The 18,862-nt window shown below is 41.6% G+C and overlaps 1 protein-coding gene across 1 annotated transcript in view; it reads left to right on the top strand.

Moving 5' to 3' along the window:
• The first annotated feature begins 997 nt into the window (after positions 1-997).
• The window catches only part of OPRL1 (opioid related nociceptin receptor 1), a 35,109-nt gene continuing 17,244 nt past the window's right edge, over positions 998-18,862 (top strand). The window contains exons 1-2 of the mRNA XM_060771929.2: positions 998-1,554; positions 2,179-2,432. Coding sequence (XP_060627912.1) covers positions 2,215-2,432 — 218 coding nt within the window. The 5' untranslated portion in view covers positions 998-1,554; positions 2,179-2,214. The remainder of the gene's footprint in view (positions 1,555-2,178; positions 2,433-18,862) is intronic.

The following is an 18,862-nucleotide window of genomic DNA, read 5'->3' as shown; positions in this document are numbered from 1 at the left end:
GTGGGACCAAGCCTTTGGGGCAGTGCAATGAGGCAATAATATGAAAGCTACTCTGCTGACCAAAGCCAGCATGGTGTCTTGAGATGGTTTTAAACAGCTGATTTTAAAGTAGATATAAGTGGTTTTAATGTTTGTGTATATTTATAGTTTTATGTCCTGGCATTGAATGTTTGCCATTTATATGTTGTGCTCCACCCTGAGTCCCCTGCAATAAATAAATTTATCAGATATCACATAGTTATCAATTTATTGTCCAATGTAGTGTTTCTTCTAATGCTTTTGTTGAAATATCAGGGATTAAGAAGAACTATAGTGTCAGTTCACACTCCTTGGTGATAGCACTATGATCTCAGTTTAACTGCCATGGCAACATCCTTTAGAAACCTGGGATGTGTACTTTGCTAGGACACTAGAATGCTGGCTGTGAATTTTAAATCCCATTCTGTAAACTGCTAATGCCACAACTCCATAGGATGTTGCCATGACAATTGTCATGGCATCATAGAGTGATGAAACTTTACTTTAAAGAGGCTACTTTGTGGATAAGAATCAGCACCTTGGAGAACATCTTTATAGTTCAGGTAGCTACCCATAGGAGACTATGTGCACTCTCCCACTGATGTAGATGTCTCTAGCTGACTCTGGACTGAAGCCAAGTTAAGGTTGTGTTAAAAAATTAAGAGAGTGATTTCAGCCCATCCACTTATCATTGAACCGTTCAGTGAACATGTCTATACAGTTCTGGCTTGAATACATCTCTGGCTTCCTGGAACATAAAGGCATTGACATGTTGCAAAAGAAGAGCATGCGTTTTGAGTATAGCAGCATTACAAGTATTGCAGTGGCTGACTAGTCAATAAGGGATTACATCTTCTCTCCTCCTCCCCCATCCCACCCAAGAAATACTTCCCCAACTTTGCTGTGCTGTGTAAACTGTTTGTGGATGATGTCATAACTACTCCACTTCTCAAAGGGGCCAGGGCATGGAAACCAAGACGCAGGAGGGGAAGAGAGCAACAGAAAAGATCTCCCCTCCATCACAATTCTTGCCTTCCCATTCCCTACAGGTGTTTGACGCTTCAGACATATTGAACTGGCTTGGAACAGCAGTTCAAACTACCTGCGCTGAAAGAGCACTTTGCATTGTATCTGATTTTTTTTATGACTAGCAAGTAGCAAGCTCAGCTTCCCTATGCTCTCCCCCTCCTCCACTCCCACTTAGGTTAAGAGCATACGTGTGTGTGCGTGTATGCAGTGCGTGTGTTCCTCTTCTTGGCTTACCCCCACCCCCTTTCTCCCCTGCAAGTTGGAATTTTCTTCTTCCGCATCACATCCAAATCTCTGCTAAAGCATTGGTTCCTCAGAGCCAGAGGAAAGCAGCCAGAGAGAGAAAGCAAGAGAGACGGAGAGGGGAAAAAAAACCACTCTCCTTTTGATGTGCTTTGTCTCGGTCGGTTCTCAGCTGCTGGACATCATGTGTAGACCACGGCACTGCTGAAAAGACCATCAGAGGGATCAAAGACCTGCAATTTCCAACAAGAAACCTACACCCAGGTAAGGAGGTGGCACATCCTCTTTAAGTTCACCCTGAGCTCCTTTATTTATGTGTGTGGGGGGAACCAGGCTGACTGCAGTTTTAGCAGGAAATGCATGATTCTTTCCAAGGAAGGATGGCTATTAATAACTCCCCTCACTCCGCATTCTTTCTCCCCTCCCCATGCACACACCTCCCTCGATCCTGCATTGGAGCTAATTTACCTGCCAACATTGAAGGGTTCGTTTGCAAAGGTCTCTTTGCAACAGGAAGCAAAGATGGGTGATAGATATTCGAGGCATGCACAGAAGGGTCTTGCTAATGAACCAGTCCAGCAAGGAGCCCAGCTCCCCAGAGATATATTTGCAATCTCATTCTTTGTGCAAAGGGGCGTGAAAATGACTGCATTGTGTTCAGCTTGCAAGTACCTTCAGAAAAGTCTCTGCCCATCCAAGGCTGTCCCTTTTGCCTGTCTTTCTTGAAGTGGGTATAGAAAATGTGTGTTCTGATTAGCAAGCATGTATGTTCATATGGTGTGGATGTTGCATGCCTTTTCGAAAACCTTGTCCCCTGGGTGTAACTGTGCCAGAAAACTGTGTTATCTGAATTAACTCTGTATCCTCTCCTCCACCTTGCAAATCTAGGCTGAGCTTGGTTACCACAGTCTTGCCACAACTAAGATGGATCCGCTTTTCCACACCCAAGCTGACCTTCTTTACATGCGGAGGCTGGTTAATGACTCATCCCTGTGGAACATCACCTTGGGCGACTGGTTTCACAATGGGACAACTGACGGCTTCTTGCCCATGGGCATCAAGGTCACCATCGTGATTGTCTACTCCATAGTGTGCATCGTGGGGCTGGTGGGCAACTGTTCCGTCATGTATGTGATCATCAGGTAAGCCAACACCAGGATGGCAGGTGCCAAATGGCCCATCTTGGGCAGAAGCAAGGTTTGCATTGAATGTAGAATGTCTTTAGTTAAACATAACAACATCTGGCCAAGCTTGGAAGATCTCTCAAGAATTGGGCACAGCTAGTGATCAAGGAATAGATAAAGGCAAGAATGTATCTAAGCATATGATTAATTCCTTTTTCCAATTAGTTAGTTGTCATAGCCAATGGATGGTTGGCATGATATGAACTATCCAAACTGACGAAATCTACTCTGCAAAAGGTTCATTGCCTTAAAGGTCTCATTTAAAGTTTGAACTAAAGCTCAGAGTGGCTTCAACACCCTAAAGATATCAGAGCCACACATCATAGAGAGAAAGAAGGAAGAACTTTAGGATCATAATGGTTGATGATGAGGATGATCATAGAAAAAGAAGCATTTTTTAGATTGTATAGGATTCTTCACATAATATTGCATTGGTTAATCCCAACTGAAATAGATCCATTGACTCAATTGTTAAATTATGAATCAGCACATACTGTAGGTCAATCCCACTGAGTCAATGGGTCTTCTATAATTAGGATTAACAATAGGAATTAGGCCATAATCTCATTCTAATCCTCAGAGTAACTGTTAAGTAGGCCAACTTCACTGCTACAGGTTGCAATTTAGGTGATGCAGCAAAGCCTGCAAGGAACTGGTATGTCTCCTAATAAAATGAGGTTTGCTGAGAGATTTGAATTGGGGTTTCTTGGTTTTAAAACTGCAGCACATACAAAACAATCCAGTGAATGGAAGATCACTAAATGTATGAATTTGTCATGGAACAAATTATGGAGCTGGCATGACCATGGAGACAAGAGTGCTTCACTTGTTTATGGAAAACCAAGATCAAAATCCTTGGTTGAGTCTCAAAGTGCTGGTGATGGATAAGTAGTAGCTCAGCTCAGGTGTTCTCAGCTTTACCTTAACATCTGCAGAGTAGAACATACTAGCTCTTTCACTTCTTTTGGGTCCTTGAGAAGTGTTGAGCCTGAAACAGGGAACCTCTTGCATCTATGGAGACTCTTCACATGATTCAGAATCCAGGTACCAGTAGTTCAAAATGGTGAGGAGAGTCCTCACGCAAGCAAGAGGCTCTTTGCTGCAGGTTTATCACTCTCTCGCAATCTTTCTCTCAATCTCTCCCAGTCTTTATGTCACTAACTACACTAATTACCTGGCTACATAAAGTGTGATCTATTACTTCCAGATGTTTGAGATGACAGCCTCAATCATTTCCAACTGCTGGCCATGGTGAGCAGAGTTAGGAGTCATAGCTGAAACATCTGGAGAGGGTCTGCAGGCTGTTGTTACTGCTTTGTTCATCTGGAAACCCTCCAAACTGGTGCTAAATCAGGAAATGTGAAAGGATAGATAGATTGGTTGTTTGCACCTGCTTCCATTTTTTTAGGCCTTCCAGCAGTTACCTGCATTACCCATGGTGGTTATTTGTACGCTACACTGGTAAAGTACTCATAGCCTGGTACAAGAAAGCCTAGTGAGATATAGTTGAGAAATTGTTATCCAAGCATGGATTCTTATGTAAATGAAAAAGTGGTACCCAAGCATGGAAGGATGATAGCAAAAGCATCCAGTGGGATCTATGGTATGCAGAATAATATTTTTTATAGAGAAAGGAACTCTAAGGTGATGTTGGGGCCACAGATTGTCTAGCAAGGATCAAGTACACTAAGTGGTCACAAGACACTCAATGCCTGTCTAGCGAAGGCTTTGATATGGTCCAGTATGGCTCTTGTTGTGTTCTTCTACTAGATGATATAGCTAATGGGCTATAATCCTGAACAGCGCTCAGTAGGGAGACATTTTGTTGCAAGGACCATTTGACTTGACTGGGGATATGTCTTTACAACAGTGCTCTTCTGTGAATTAGAATACCAACAAGACAGCCTTTCTGTCTTGTTCTTCTTGTTCACATTGCATGCTACCTGAATTCTGCTTTGATTTATTTTTATTTTTTAATCAGTATTTCTACCAGAAGTGGTCAATACTCAGTTTGTGGATCTCCCTTCCTTTGGTTTCTTGGCATTTCTCCTCAATACATGTTACAGATCATGCCTTCGGAAACTGCAGAAAATATGATTTTGATGAGACTGTATGCATGACTGCATCAAAATTCTTTCTGGATGAGTGTTTTGATTGATATGCTCCCTAAAACTTAGCTCGAAATGGATCATCACAGAATGACACATAATCAATCAAACTAATATTGGGCACTCTGTATTTCTGTAGAGTTTTATCACTTTATAAGTATGGATAGACATTAGTGTATCAATAATCTATAAAGGTGCATCGGCTGTGGTGGCACAAGGATGTGTACATGAACGGAAGGAAATGATTTGCTGCTGAATTGCTTCAGTGGCAAATCAAAAGTCCTCTTCAGCTGGTCTAACAATGTGTGGAATAATGGTGTGAAGAAGGGACACATGGCTCGACCATTGCATCTCTCACCCACCACGCATAGGTAGGGACTTTCTGTAGAAAAGGGAGTCCATTATCTATGAAGGCTATCCAAATCATTGGCCAATTTGGATAGCCAGTGTTTCTAATTGCATGGAGAACCCCTACAGATAGAAGGAGTTTTGCTGTTCAGGAAGTCTCCATCTATGTGTGGACACCAATGGGAACGGGGACAGAGAAGGGTACATGCACCACTCCTTCCATATTTATCTCACATGAGTTCAGAATGCTCCAACAGGCTAATGCAGAACTTCAAGAATTAAAGATGTCCACAAGCAGAATTTCAGAAGCAACTTTATGATGGCAACAGATCATTGTCCAGTGTGTGTGTATATTTAATACTAGAAGAGAAAATTAGGAATGGTTCTGGCCAAACAAATGTATTCTGCAGTGTTGAGCATCACCAATTTCATGGTTGTTTTGCTTGAGTGACACCAGTACATTAGCCATGTTTTCACAACCTGTTTACGATGCTTAGCCTTTATTCTGTCACACACACACACACACACACACCACACACACACACAATTACCTTCTATATCCACTGATTCTGTCTCCATGGATCCCACCATCCATGGCTTGAAAATATTTCCCTCCCCTCAAAAATATTCCACAAAATATTACAATGTAGGCTGCACAGGATAAATCAGCCAAACAAACAAACAAACAAAAAGAATCCTTTAAAACAATAATAAAATTGACTAGGAAATCCACTGTTACCTGATACAAAGGTATTTATGCAGACATCATACATAGGCTTTTCTTCAGCTGTTGATGAGTATTTAGGGAACAGGCCCAAGGAAAGAAGAAAATGTAGATGACATTGTTGTTCATGATAAGACATGGATTTATTTTCAGCACACAAAAGTTGAAAGAGGTTTGCAAAAGGAGGTAAATACACACAAAGTTTGAAACTATAACTACCATCTTCCCTCTACATGCACTAGGATTAAGGTCAAAAGACCTTCAAAAAAGTAAAGATCCAAAATAAAAAATCAGTTTTTTAAACTGGAGAAACACCTCTCTAGAAATCTCTAGGCATCTCTAAGCCTTTTGCAGTGACTCTGTGGTCAATTTACAACAGAAGTTGACCATACAGTAACACTGAAGGACTTCCAGAGAAAACATTTTAATCAAACCATTGAATAATCAAATCTGCAAAAGTCAAACTCAACTATGGAATGCTGACTGACTGTAATGAATCAATATATGGACACCCACCATTTTCCACATATTTGGTTTTTGATGATCCACTCCTTTGACTGTTTTGAATTTTATCCCAAACCTATGTGTGGTCTGCAATTTAATCACTTATTAACATAAAACCAAATTAAAATGGCACCAATTTAAAATGCAAGTGAATTAAAATGCAACCCAGTTAAAACAAAAGTGATTTCAAAATGTAACTTACATAAAACAAAACATATCGCTGAGCCCCCATTTGGATGATTTCTGGAGATTGACAGTGCAGTGGTCTCTAATCTGCTGAATAACTAGTGTGGAGTCTGTAATTAAAAGTGATTTAAGTACACAATCTGGTATTATATTTGGGACTTACATCTTCATAAATGATGCACAAAATCGAACTGAGCAGTTTTTGCAATGTCCATATTCACTTGTTGTGACTAACACCATATTTTGCAAAGGAGTGACATTGGAGTGCTTCTTGATGCTCATCTGGGCATCAGCTATGAAGGACTGGAGCAGAACCAGAGTGACCAATGTCTACTGGAAGTGACCTGTGAGCATTAGAAGGTCCTGATGCAGCTGTTTGCAATTCACTAACACTTGTGAAACATAGACTGTGGTGTAGGATCTTGCTACAGCCATTCAAGCAGTAAATGAATCCAATGCATCACACAGGACAAAAAGTCCTTTCCAAGTAAACAATATTCCCAATGGCCTGTTGAAATAAAAAAGAACCAATGGAAAGATACCATGCAGGGAACCAGTCTAGTTTTTTCCTAATATGGACATTCCAGAGCCTGAGAGCAGCCACCAAAAAGGTCCTCACCTACATTCTCAAGATTAATAACTGGCAAATAGAGGGAGTGACAGACTTTTTATTTCTAGGTGCAAAGATTCCTGCAGATGCAGACTGCAGCCAGGAAATCAGAAGACGTTTGATTCTTGGGAGGAGAGCAATGATCAATCTCGATAAAATAGTGAAGAGTAGAGACATCACACTGGCAATGAAGATCTGCATAGTCAAAGCAATGGTATTCCCCGTAGTAATCTATGGATGTGAGAGCTGGACCATAAGGAAAGCTGAGCAAAGGAAGAGAGATGCTTTTGCTGGAGCAAAATTCTGAGTGTGTCTTGGACTGCGAGAAGATTCAACCAGTCCATATTTCAGGAAATAAAGCCCGACTGTCCATTGGAGGCAAATATAGAATCATAGAATCAAAGAGTTGGAAGAGACCTCATGGGCCATCCAGTCCAACCCCCTGCCAAGAAGCAGGAATATCGCTTTCAAATCACCCCTGACAGATGGCCATCCAGCCTCTGTTTAAAAGCTTCCAAAGAAGGAGCCTCCACCACACTCCGGGGCAGAGAGCTCCACTGCCGAACGGCTCTCACAGTCAGGAAGTTCTTCCTCATGTTCAGATGGAATTTCCTTTCTTGTAGTTTGAAGCCATTGTTCCGCATCCTAGTCTCCAAGGAAGCAGAAAACAAGCTTGCTCCCTCCTCCCTGTGGCTTCCTCTCACATATTTATACATGGCTGTCATATCTCCTCTCAGCTTTCTCTTCTTCAGGCTAAACATGAAGTACTTTGGCCACATCAGAAGTCAGGAAAGATTAGAGAAGACAATGATGCTCAGGAAAATGGAAGGAAAAAGGAAGAAGGGTTGACCAAGGGCAAAAATGAATGGACGGTATGCTTGAAGTGACTGGCTTGACTCTGAAGGAGCTGGGGGTGGTGATGGCCAACAGGGAGCTCTGGTGTGGGCTGGTCCATGAGGTCATGGAGAGTCAGAAGCGACTGAATGAATAAACAATGACATGCTTGTGAATGTTGTAGGACTGAGATAAAGGCCTCTCTTGATGATCTCAAAGTCCAGACAGGTTTATATAGGAGAATATGGTCCTTCAGACGATCAGGACTCAAGCTGTATAGATCATGCCTATCACTTTGATTTGTGTTTGGAAACCATCATGGAGCTGGTGGAGCTGTTGCTACAAGGGAGTTATGTTCTCCTTGTAACTGTCAAACAACAAACACAGGGATTTGAAAGAAAAAAAAGGGGGGGGAGTTGTGTGGTTCTTGTTAGACACAAAGGAGCAGAAACAAGAACAACAGCAAGGAAATAAATTAAAAAACAAACCCAAGGCTGTAGAACAAAACATAATAATAGTAAATCTAGTTGTGTCCCAAGTGTCTCTGGAGATGTGTTTAGCTCCCATCTCTCTGCAACAGCACAGATGACACTTGGTTATTGACATACGTACAGAGAGCCCCCAGTGGCGCAGTGCGTTAAACTGCTGAGCTGCCGAACTTGCTGATTGAAAGGTTGCAGGTTCAAATCTGGGGAGCAGTGTGAGCTCCCGCTGTTTGTGGTGCAGCTGGCTGAGTGTCAGCTGCATTAAGATCACTCTGACCAAAAGGTCATGAGTTCGAAGCCAGCCCGGGTTGGAGTGGGCTTCTAACCAATTGTGTAGCCTGTTGTTGACCTTTGCAACCCGAAAGACAGTTGCATCTGTCAAGTAGGAAAATTAGGTACCACCTTGTGTGGGGAGGCTAAATTAACTAATTTATGAGGCCATAAAAAAGACTCTAGCAAAGCACTCCAACAAAAAGCATGCGAGGAATGCGGAAGTACTTCATCAGTGTTGCAGATGGACGATGAAAGCGACAGCTCCCCTGGCGGCCAGAAAAAGTTAAATAGCCTCTGTGTATGACTGTATATGTTGTATGTCAAATTGGCATTGAATGTTTGCCATATATGTGTACACTGTAATCTGCCCTGAGTCCCCTGCGGGGTGAGAAGGGCGGAACATAAATACTGTACATAAATAAATAAATAAATTAGCCCCAGCTTCTGCCAACCTAGTAGTTCAAAAACATGCAAATGTGAGTAGATCAATAGGTACCTCTCCGGTGGAAATGTAAGGGCACTCTATGCAGTCATGCGGGCCACATGACCTTAGAGGTATCTACAGACAATGCCGGCTCTTGGCCTTAGAAATGGAGATGAGCACCAACCCTCAGAGTCGGACACGGCTGGACTTAATGTCAGGGGAAAACCTTTACCTTTACCTTTACCTACAGTAAGTGTGGATACACTATTAACTATATAAGAGATGAATTTTGCTGACAATGGCAGGAGGAGAGTTGTGCATAGCACAATTTTGTACCTTATGCATAGTGGATTGTGCATTGTAGCTCCATACTGTACACTGTAGTTGCAGACTGTGCATTGGCTTCCAGTCATTGATATGTGTACATAATGCTGATGTTTTACATGGGGGTTGTATAAGCAATTGACATGTAAAGGTATTTGTGCCTATGCTGGAGGGTTTGCAACCCTTGTGTATTTTCAACATTTATTTTCCTCTACACATGCTCTTGTTTGCCACCAGTGCTGAGAAATATAAGAACAAGAATAGCATGGTATTGGTACTGCAGGAGAAATCAATACACCATTGAGTGAAGAGGTGTTCTTGGAAAACCTTGGCCTCTTCTTTGCCACAATGGCTAAAGATGATTTCTTTCTCCTTTCCACTTTTTCTCACTAGGTGATTAAAGACATGGGTCACCGGTGAACAGTCCCTTGGTGCATCATAAAGGAAAGGAGATTAATCCAGAGGATGAATGGAAAGGGAAACCTGTAGAAAAAAATGTATCAGGCAGGGATGGTGGACTGTCTTCGACTTGGGAAAAGATCTGGAAAGGGCTCTGTGAGGTGTTGCCACCATGCTGTGAACAACACACAGCAAAACACAGAGACAGATGCTGTGAATTGGCTCAGAAATGCAGAAGTACATTTGCGCACAGTTAATAATTGTGGTGGTGCAATGGGTTAAATCCTTGTGCCAGCTGAATTGCTGACCCACCCAATACCACTGTGAAGGTTGAGTTGCTGATGTGAAGGTTGCCGGTTCAAATCCATGAGAGGGAGTGAGCTCCCGTCTGTCAGCTCTAGCTTACGGGGACATGAAAAGAGTTCCAGAAGGATAGTAACAATACATCCAGGTGTCCCCTAGGCAACGTTTCTGTAGTCAGCCAATTCTCTGACATCAGAAGCAACTTGCAGTATGTTCTCAAGTTGCTTCTGATATGATTTTTTTATGGTGTATTATTTTTTCCCAAAAATGTAGATGTGGGAGAAAAATGGTGGCGAAAAAAGGACAATACTCTGAGATAAATATCTGTCTCTGTGTAAGAGGGATTTGTAACAAAACCCATTTGTTTAAAATGGGAAAAGGAGGTTTCTAGATCTCAGCTACATTCAACGGGAAAACTGAGGTCTGCAAATTTCTGCTAAAAGCCAGGATCTGATAATACATGGCTAGGAAATGGCTGGGGTTGTGCATCCAGCATGATCCCTATCCTCATCTGTCAATTTTTTAAAATTTAAAAGTTTCCTTTTTTGAGGGAGGCACATTTCACAGATGAAAACAGGGACGTGTGTGGCCAAGCAAGTGTGCCCAAAAGTTGTTAATGAGAAAAACACAAAGGCCAAAAGAGGCTGTGTCAGTTTGCTACATTCATAGAACCATAGAATCCTAGAGTTGGAAGAAACCTCATGGGCCATTCAGTCCAACCCCCTACTAATAGGCAGGAAAATCACACTCAAAGTACCCCCGACAGATGGCCATCCAGCCTCTGTTTAAAAGCCCCCAAAGAAGGAACCTCCACCACAGTCTGGGGCAAAGAGTTCCACTGCTGAACAGCTCTCACAGTCTGGAAGTTCTTCCTCATGTTCAGGTGGAATCTCCTTTCCTGTAGTTTGAAGCCATTGTTCCACATCCTAGTCTCTAGGGCAGCAGAAAACAAGTTCGCTCTCTTCTCCCTATGACTTCTTCTCACATATTTATACATGGCTACCATGTCTCCTCTCAGCCTTCTCTTCTGCAGGCTAAACATGCCCAGCTCTTTCAGCCACTCCTCATGGGGCTTGTTGTCCAGACCATTGATCATTTTAGTTTCTCTTCTCTGGACACATTCCAGCTTGTCAACATCTCTCTTCAATTGTGGTGCCCAGAATTACACAGTTTTCCAGGTGTGGTCTAACCAAGGCAGAATAGAGGGGTAGCATGACTTCCCTGGATCTAGACACTAGACTCTTATTGATGCAGGCCAAAATCTCATTAGCTTTTTAAGGTGCCTCATGATATTATGTACATGTAAGTCATACTATGGATACAAGATTAACTTGTTTAACTTGTTGTCCATGAGGGCTCCAAGATCTCCAAGTTATCGAGCCAGACGTCCCTCATTTTGTATTTTTGCATTTTTTTCTGCCTAAGTTGAGAATCTTGCATTTGTCTCTGTTGAACTTCATTTTGATCATTTTGGTCCACCTCTCTAATCTGTTAAGATTGTTTTGAATTCCCTCCTCCTTTTCTTCCTACTGGTTCAAGTATTCTGTGCAATGAACCTTTTTCTGTACAGAAAATGAGTTTCTTGTGTGGAACACAATGGGGCTTCGAGCAGAAGAAAATGGGTGGGCTTTCCTAAGCGTAATAATGCCTGTGCAACACTTGGGAATGTTCAAATACAGGGAGAATGCTGTGAAAGAACTTCAGATTTCTTCCTGAAGTGGGGAGAAAACTACTTTAATGCTTGCATGCAATGATGAAATAGTTGAGGATTTAAATTCTTAGCATGTAATCCCTTGACACATGGAAGTTGCATCTGTACCCTCAGGGAAATAAGCAGAGGTAGCTGAATTGGGAATTACTCCCGTAAAGTAGTTGGGGAGATGAAGCAATATTTACCCCAAAGCCCTGGTTGCACTTTACTTTTCCTCTTAGGAATTACCAGGGATGAGTCAAGAATGGCTTTGATGATGTTCCTCGATGTACAGTGGCTCATAATGCCTGTATGTGTGTGAAGATTTCCATATCTCAGGAGTTGGTCCAATTTCAATAGTCTTCAGGGGGGTGAGGAGGAATCTCAAGGTGAGAGCACTACTTTGAAGAATGTATGTATGCATATTAATGTTTTTGGACATGAAAGAGAGTGTACCACTCCACCCACTGCTGACGTACAGCCAGAGAAGGGTTTCTCTTGATTTAATGCAACCCCCAGATCTTAAAGATTTAACCCACTCTTGGGATCACTATCTAGCCAAAAGAGTACCAGATTGTTGCGTTGGGAGAGTCCACAAGTCCTGTGGTCCAGTAGTTCTCAAACTTTGCCCTCCATCCCCACTTTTGATCTTGATGGCAATTGAATGCAATTTCAGAATGTGGTAGAGTCTTCTTCTCTTGAGGGTTTTTAACAAAGGCTGCAAAGCCATCCTTCAGGAGGGCTTTAATTGTGTGTTGCTACATGACAGAATGGAGTTGGGCTGGATGGCCTTTGTGGTCTCTTCCAACTCTACGATTCTGTAATTCTAACTCTCAGAAGGCACTATCAGCTTCTCCAATGGTTAGGTGTTTTGGAGCAGGTGCTGAACACATTTGGAGAACCAAAGGTTGAGAATTGCTTCTGTCAATTGAAATGGAATATGAGAGAGCTATTTTCTATTCAGTTTAAGATTTATTATGGGCTGAGAAGCTTTCAGGTCATACCTACTGTTGCCCCTTTATCTCATGAATGCTGTGTTGAAAAATTTGGTCAATGCATGTCACAAGTGAACCTGATCAGAGAGATGAGGCAAGATCAGATGGACTCTATTCATTGTTTCCTGCATTTTAACTTTCCGTGCAATATACATAATATAGATTGCTACTTACTTGCACATCACAAATTTATGTGCCTATAATAAGTACACTTATAGATCTCTTCTATACTCCTAGGTAAATTTTGTTTAGATATATCTTTTTTCTATTTTTCTTTTGATATACCTTGTGTATTAATTCATTGTGCAGAAAATGTTGCTTCCAGGACGTGTATTCTTTAGGAAAGTCCATGCACATTGTTCACATACAATGATTCAGGGACTCCGAAGGTTATTATCTGTCATTTTCAACCATGTTTGGAATATTTTTAATCCACTTTCCACTCCCACTTTTGTATAATTATTTAGACAAAAACAACTATATCACTTGCTCCTGGTAAAGCTTGAAAAGCCAAGTTTTGGCCAAAATAAGACTGTTACCCTGAAACCATTTAGGGCCATATTGCAATTTCTGACTGACAACCAGGATTCTCTTTCTAGAGTATTCCTATGATGCATCCACACTGTAGAATTAATGCAGTTTGACACCACTTTAACTGCCATGGCTCAATGTTATGGAACAATGGGAATGATCGTTTTGCAAAGTCTTCAGTCTCACCAAACTCCAACTTCCATGATTCCATATCACTAACCTATGGCAGTTAAAGTGCTATCAAACTGCATTCAAGTGTAGAGGTCGCACATCAAGGTGGGAAGCAGGTTCAAACTTGTAAACATTATGAAATCAGGTGAATGTCTTCACAGTGGTATTGGGTGGTTGCAGCAGTCAAAAATGCCAGTGCAGGTCTGGGGTGCATCAACAAAAGCACAATGCCCATATTGAGGGAAAGCATAGTCCGACGCTCTTCTTTGTTGACTAAACTTCACCTTGAATGCTTTGTCCAGTTCTGGACTTCACAGTTCAAGAAGGATATCCACAAGCTGGAAAATGTCCAGAGGAATGGTTAAACCCTTATGAGGAAATTCTGGAGGAGAGAAGATGGAAAGGTGACATGATAGGTTCCTTAAATATCTGATGGGAGGTCATGTGGAAAGTAGAGGAAGTTTGCTTTCTGCGTCTCCAAAAATCAGAACACAACCCAATGGATTCAAAATTACAGTAAAAGAGATTCCACCTAAATGTTAGGAAGATGTTTTTCAAACTGTAGGAGCTCATTTGACAGTGTAATAGATTACTGCTAAGGATGGTGGACTAGCTTTCTTTGGAAGTGTAAACAGAGGTTGGGTGGCCATCTTCAAGAAAGAAGGACTTCAGTTCTGTATTTCTGCATAGCATGGTGCTGAACGAGGTGGCCATTGGCCCTTCCAAGCGTGTGATTCTAGTTCTTTAGAGCTCCCTCCCCCCTCAACTTTAAGCTGCCCAGTAAATAATTATAAGAATTCATGCTTATTATCTGTAATTAAGTGCAAGCACTCGGGGAGTGATCTGGATGGGGTTGCATCAACCTGAATGGGCTGGAAGCCCAGTCTCTTCGATGTCTTTGTTAATCTTGCTGTGACAGCAGGGAAACTCATACTTTCCTTCTTGTACCTTCAAAAGCTTTGCTTCTTACTATTTGGTCCTATTTATGTATGGACATGTTTATTTTTTTTCTGAGACACATCTGTAGTTGTTATGCATTTGAGGGTTATCTTCTCTTGGAAATTGAACTGTTTTCCTATCCTGAGAGGGTTAAGTTCCTATGATTATAGACACAGACTTAGTTTCCATCTCCAGAATAACCTTGTCTCCATTGTGGCTTGTTCTGAAGGAACTGGCTTCCTTTTTTCTCCTCATTGTTTTATGTTTAATATCTTCTGGAAGAGCAACGATAAAAGGAGTAATCCAACTGATGAATGCACCTGATGTGAGGGATGGATCAAAATGATACTGCAATGACATGCTGTGTGGATGTGTGACTCTTTGTGTTGCTCTCTCCATTCTCATTTGTCAGCTACCCCAATAATGAATTGATCTAGAACTGAAGGGAATAGAGACAAGGAATTTCTTCTCCTTTTCTCTCTTTTCCCCTTTCTGTTCGCTTTCCCCTTTTCCTCTTCCTCTTCCCCTTCCTTTTCATCCAAGCACAACCAAAGCTGAAAGATAAGGAGTTATTACCATTACTATTTTGAACTAGAGTTCCCAGATTCTTCCAGCTAACTTAGCCACTAGTTTTTTTTTTTGATGGAAGAGTGTTATTAGACCAGTACCGTACACAACATATCCAAAATGTTGCACTTATGGGACAACTAACAGCATGGGTAAAAGACCACTATTAGATATTTTAATCAATTCTTAGGGGCAGTGGTGGTGCAGCAGATTAAAACGCTAAGATGCAGAATTTGCTGATCGGAAGGTTGGTGGTTCGAATCCATGGGATGTGGTGAGCTCTCATTGTTAGCCCTAGCTTCTGCCAACCTAGCAGTTTAAAAACATACAAATGGGAGTAGATCAATAGGTACTGCTTTGGTGCGAAGGTAACGGTGCTCCATGCAGTCATGCTGGCCACATGACCTTGGAGATGTTTACAGACAACACTGGTTCTTTGCCTTAGAAATGGTGATGAGCACCACCCCCCAGAGTCGGACATGACTAGACTTAATATCAGGGAAAACCTTTACCTTTACATGCAAATACAGGTGTCCATAATAAATTTGACCAAAAAAAAAAGAGGAACCCAAAACACTTGTGGTATCCAAACATTTTGGGTAAGGGATACTCATATTTCTCAATAGTTGGAACTCTCTGTTGGAACTTTGTAACAGAGCTCCATGAAGTCATGCCAGCGACATGACCTAGGAGGTGTCCATGGTCAACATCAGCTCTTTGGCTTTGAAATAGAGATGAGCACAATTTCCCATGGTCGGACTCAACTAGACTTAATGTCAAGGTGAAACCTTTACCTTTACTATTAGATACTTTTTATGGTACTTGATTTCCATACTTTGACTTTGCCAGCAATGATTCTGATGTTGGAGTGCTGTGAGTTTTTCAGGATGCATGGACATGTTTCAGTAGCATTATCTCCAGATGTTTCACCTGCATCTGTGGCAAGCTTCCTCAGAGGTTTGTTCAGAGGTCTGCTGGAAATGAGGCAAGTGAAGTAGCAACACGAGGGAACAACAATTCCGATGTGTGTTGCTGGAGAGACTAGAACAGGCATGGGCAAATAAATAAAATTGCTAATGGGGGCATGTGACACTTGAGCTTCTTTTCTGAACTCCCCTGTTGCCTTGCCATCATCTCAAGACCCCCTCCTGAGGCTGTTAGGAATTGTGGGAGTTGAAGTCCAAAACACTTGGAGGGCCCAAGTTTGCCCATACCTGTACTATACCCTTTCTTCCAGCAATGAAGTGATCACATGACATGGTTTATGTTCTGGTCTCACCAGAACTGGAAGTACATCCTGTCAACATCTGGCATAATAGAGCCACAAATACAGTGGTAAGGAGAAAGGATTGTTGGCAGGGATGGAATAATGCTCTCAACCCACAAAAAGTCCTGTCCATTTTACTCCAGTGATGTCTTTTTTTCCTCATTATTCTTTGACCTCAGAAAACAAAAGTACAGGGAAACCATCCACAGAAAGACAGGGAAATGAATTAAATATGCTTTTAATAATCTGAAGGTTCAATAAGAGTCTTCTAGTATTTTTTTTTATAAAAGGTATACCTTATTTGCCTGCTGTAGGGATAAAATGAAATTGAACTTGAGCTGCCGGCAGAACAAATATTTTATGACAACCTCGAAGCAATCCGAGCTGCTCTCATATGATCTATTTTCCTTTGCTTTTCGCCTCCTGCAACAGGCAGTGGGAGCAAATCAGATAGATATGTAATTAATATTGAGGGGACATCTTTATGCAGTGTGATCACGAGATGTAATGAGGAGAGCTGGCAGAATCATGCCACATGCCATGTCCCTGCCTAGCCCACACCTTGAGGGAAAAGGTAGCAAACAATTTTTTGCAGAAGATATTTTTTAATAAGAACTCAGGAGTCCTTTTGCCCTACATCAGTGATTCTCAACCTTCCTAATGCTGCAACTCCTTCGTACAGTTCCTCATATTGTGGTGACCCCCAACCATAAAATTGCTTCCATTGCTACTTCATAACTGTAGTTTGCTATTGTTATGAATCATATAGTAAATATCTGATATGCAGAATGTATTTTCATTCACTGGACCACATTTGCCACAAATACCTGATACGCCCAAAGCTGAATACTGGTGGGGTTGGGGATTGATTTTTGTCATTTGGGAGTTATAGTTGCTGGGATTTATAGTACTCCTACAATCAAAGAAACACTGAGCTAGGAGGAGCTGCAACAATTTGCTTTTGCCTGAGCTGACTGGGAAGAGCAAACACTGAGTTAATTGCATGCCCTTTGAACTGAGCTTGCAGCAGTTGAGGTCTGCTGAAGGCAAAGGGGAAAAAAGGAGGAGAAGGAAACTGGGACATTTCAAATGCAACTGAAAAAGTCATGACAGAGGATTCATTAAGGGATATGGCATTTACATGGTCACATGCATTTTTAATGCACCTTGGAAATTTCTGATTTTGACAATAAGTGTGTCCTTTTGGGAAACACAAAGTGCTGAAACACTGTGCCTTTTAAAACTTCCCACTGCTAGAGAATCCAAAGTGACCTCCCTGGGCAGAAAGAGACATTCTTGTTTTATCTCTTGCAATTAGCAGAGTTTGGTATTAACAGCATCAAAATCAATAATGAGAAATGGTCTGACAGGTTTGCTCTTGGATGTTTTACAGATCAGCCTGTAAAGTATTCAATGGCACAGTGACAGCTGGTGATAAATGACAAAATCCTACATTAGCGTTCTTCTTCTACTGTTGGATTTATGCAAAAAACCTCTGCTTATTTATCAAGATCAAGGTCAGGCAACATGGCTGATATAGAGTTATGAGTCTGGAGCTGGGTCATCTGATTCTAATTGGCGCATTCTAGTTACATGTAGTTGACAGAATTTGCATCTCAATTACACAAAAATGGCTGGTGCCAAGTGACAGATGCTGGATGCAAGTTGAACATTTGTGTTGCGGGCTTGTGGGAGTAGGATGTGACAATATTAAGTCGTAGTGTGATGATCCCCCATAACCTATTTTCTGGATTGAGCTGGGAGACATGCTTTTCAAGAAGCAGCACGTACGTCAGCAACAACGTCAGGAGCAGAACGATGAGAGATTTGGGACAGATAAAGGGAAGCACTTCTTTGCCTGGCACAGAGTTAAAACTATGGCATATGTTGTTACGCTATGCGGCAACGGACACTAACTTGGATCATTGTTAAGGGGCTGGAAAAATGGATAGCTACAGCAAGATTCTGAGTAGTAGTCATTGGCAAGGGATAATGAAAGGCTATTGTTCAATTTCTCCTTTTATGGGCCTTCTGGGAAAATTTAGTGGCCCCTGCCATGATTCTAGAACAGCTTCTTACTCAAGTAACTAACTCGGATTAATAACTAAGTAGTGTTTCTCAGCTGTACCTTCCTCCCAATCTAGACGGATGGGAAGCAGCTGCTGTGAGTGATAGAGGTCTACTCTCCTTTTGATCAGAATGCAGCAGATTGACATTTCTAATCCCAGTTACATACACCAGCGATTTCCAGTATGACAATCAAAAGCATTCTCCTTGTTGCAATTCCTCTTCATGGTGGAAATTACTAGAGGAAGAGGTGTGAAGAAATGTCAGTGTGTAGCATGCCAAGTAACAGACTCCTGTCACTCACAGAAACATTTGACTGGTTATTCCAAATTGGATTTATTTAATGAGTCCATATATATTCCCCACTCCACTGAATGAATGGGGATGTGAATACATACCAGCTTCAAATGTGCCACTCTTGTTTAAATATTTGTAACCATGATTGTGAATTTCATCCATAATTTTCTTTGAAGAAAATGCTGTTTCCTGCATAGAAAGCACTATAATCTGCATTGCAGTATGTATGCTTGTATAATTCACTGCCATTAGGTGCAGTGACAGAATGATTTAAATAGTAGATCTAGCCCAGATTGCAGATTTGTGCTAGGGACAGAATACTTGTGAAAGGGACTATGGAAC

Source organism: Anolis sagrei, chromosome 4 (assembly GCF_037176765.1).
Source record: "Anolis sagrei isolate rAnoSag1 chromosome 4, rAnoSag1.mat, whole genome shotgun sequence".
NCBI classification, from domain to species: domain Eukaryota; kingdom Metazoa; phylum Chordata; class Lepidosauria; order Squamata; family Dactyloidae; genus Anolis; species Anolis sagrei.
This window is presented reverse-complemented; position numbering and strand designations above follow the sequence as displayed.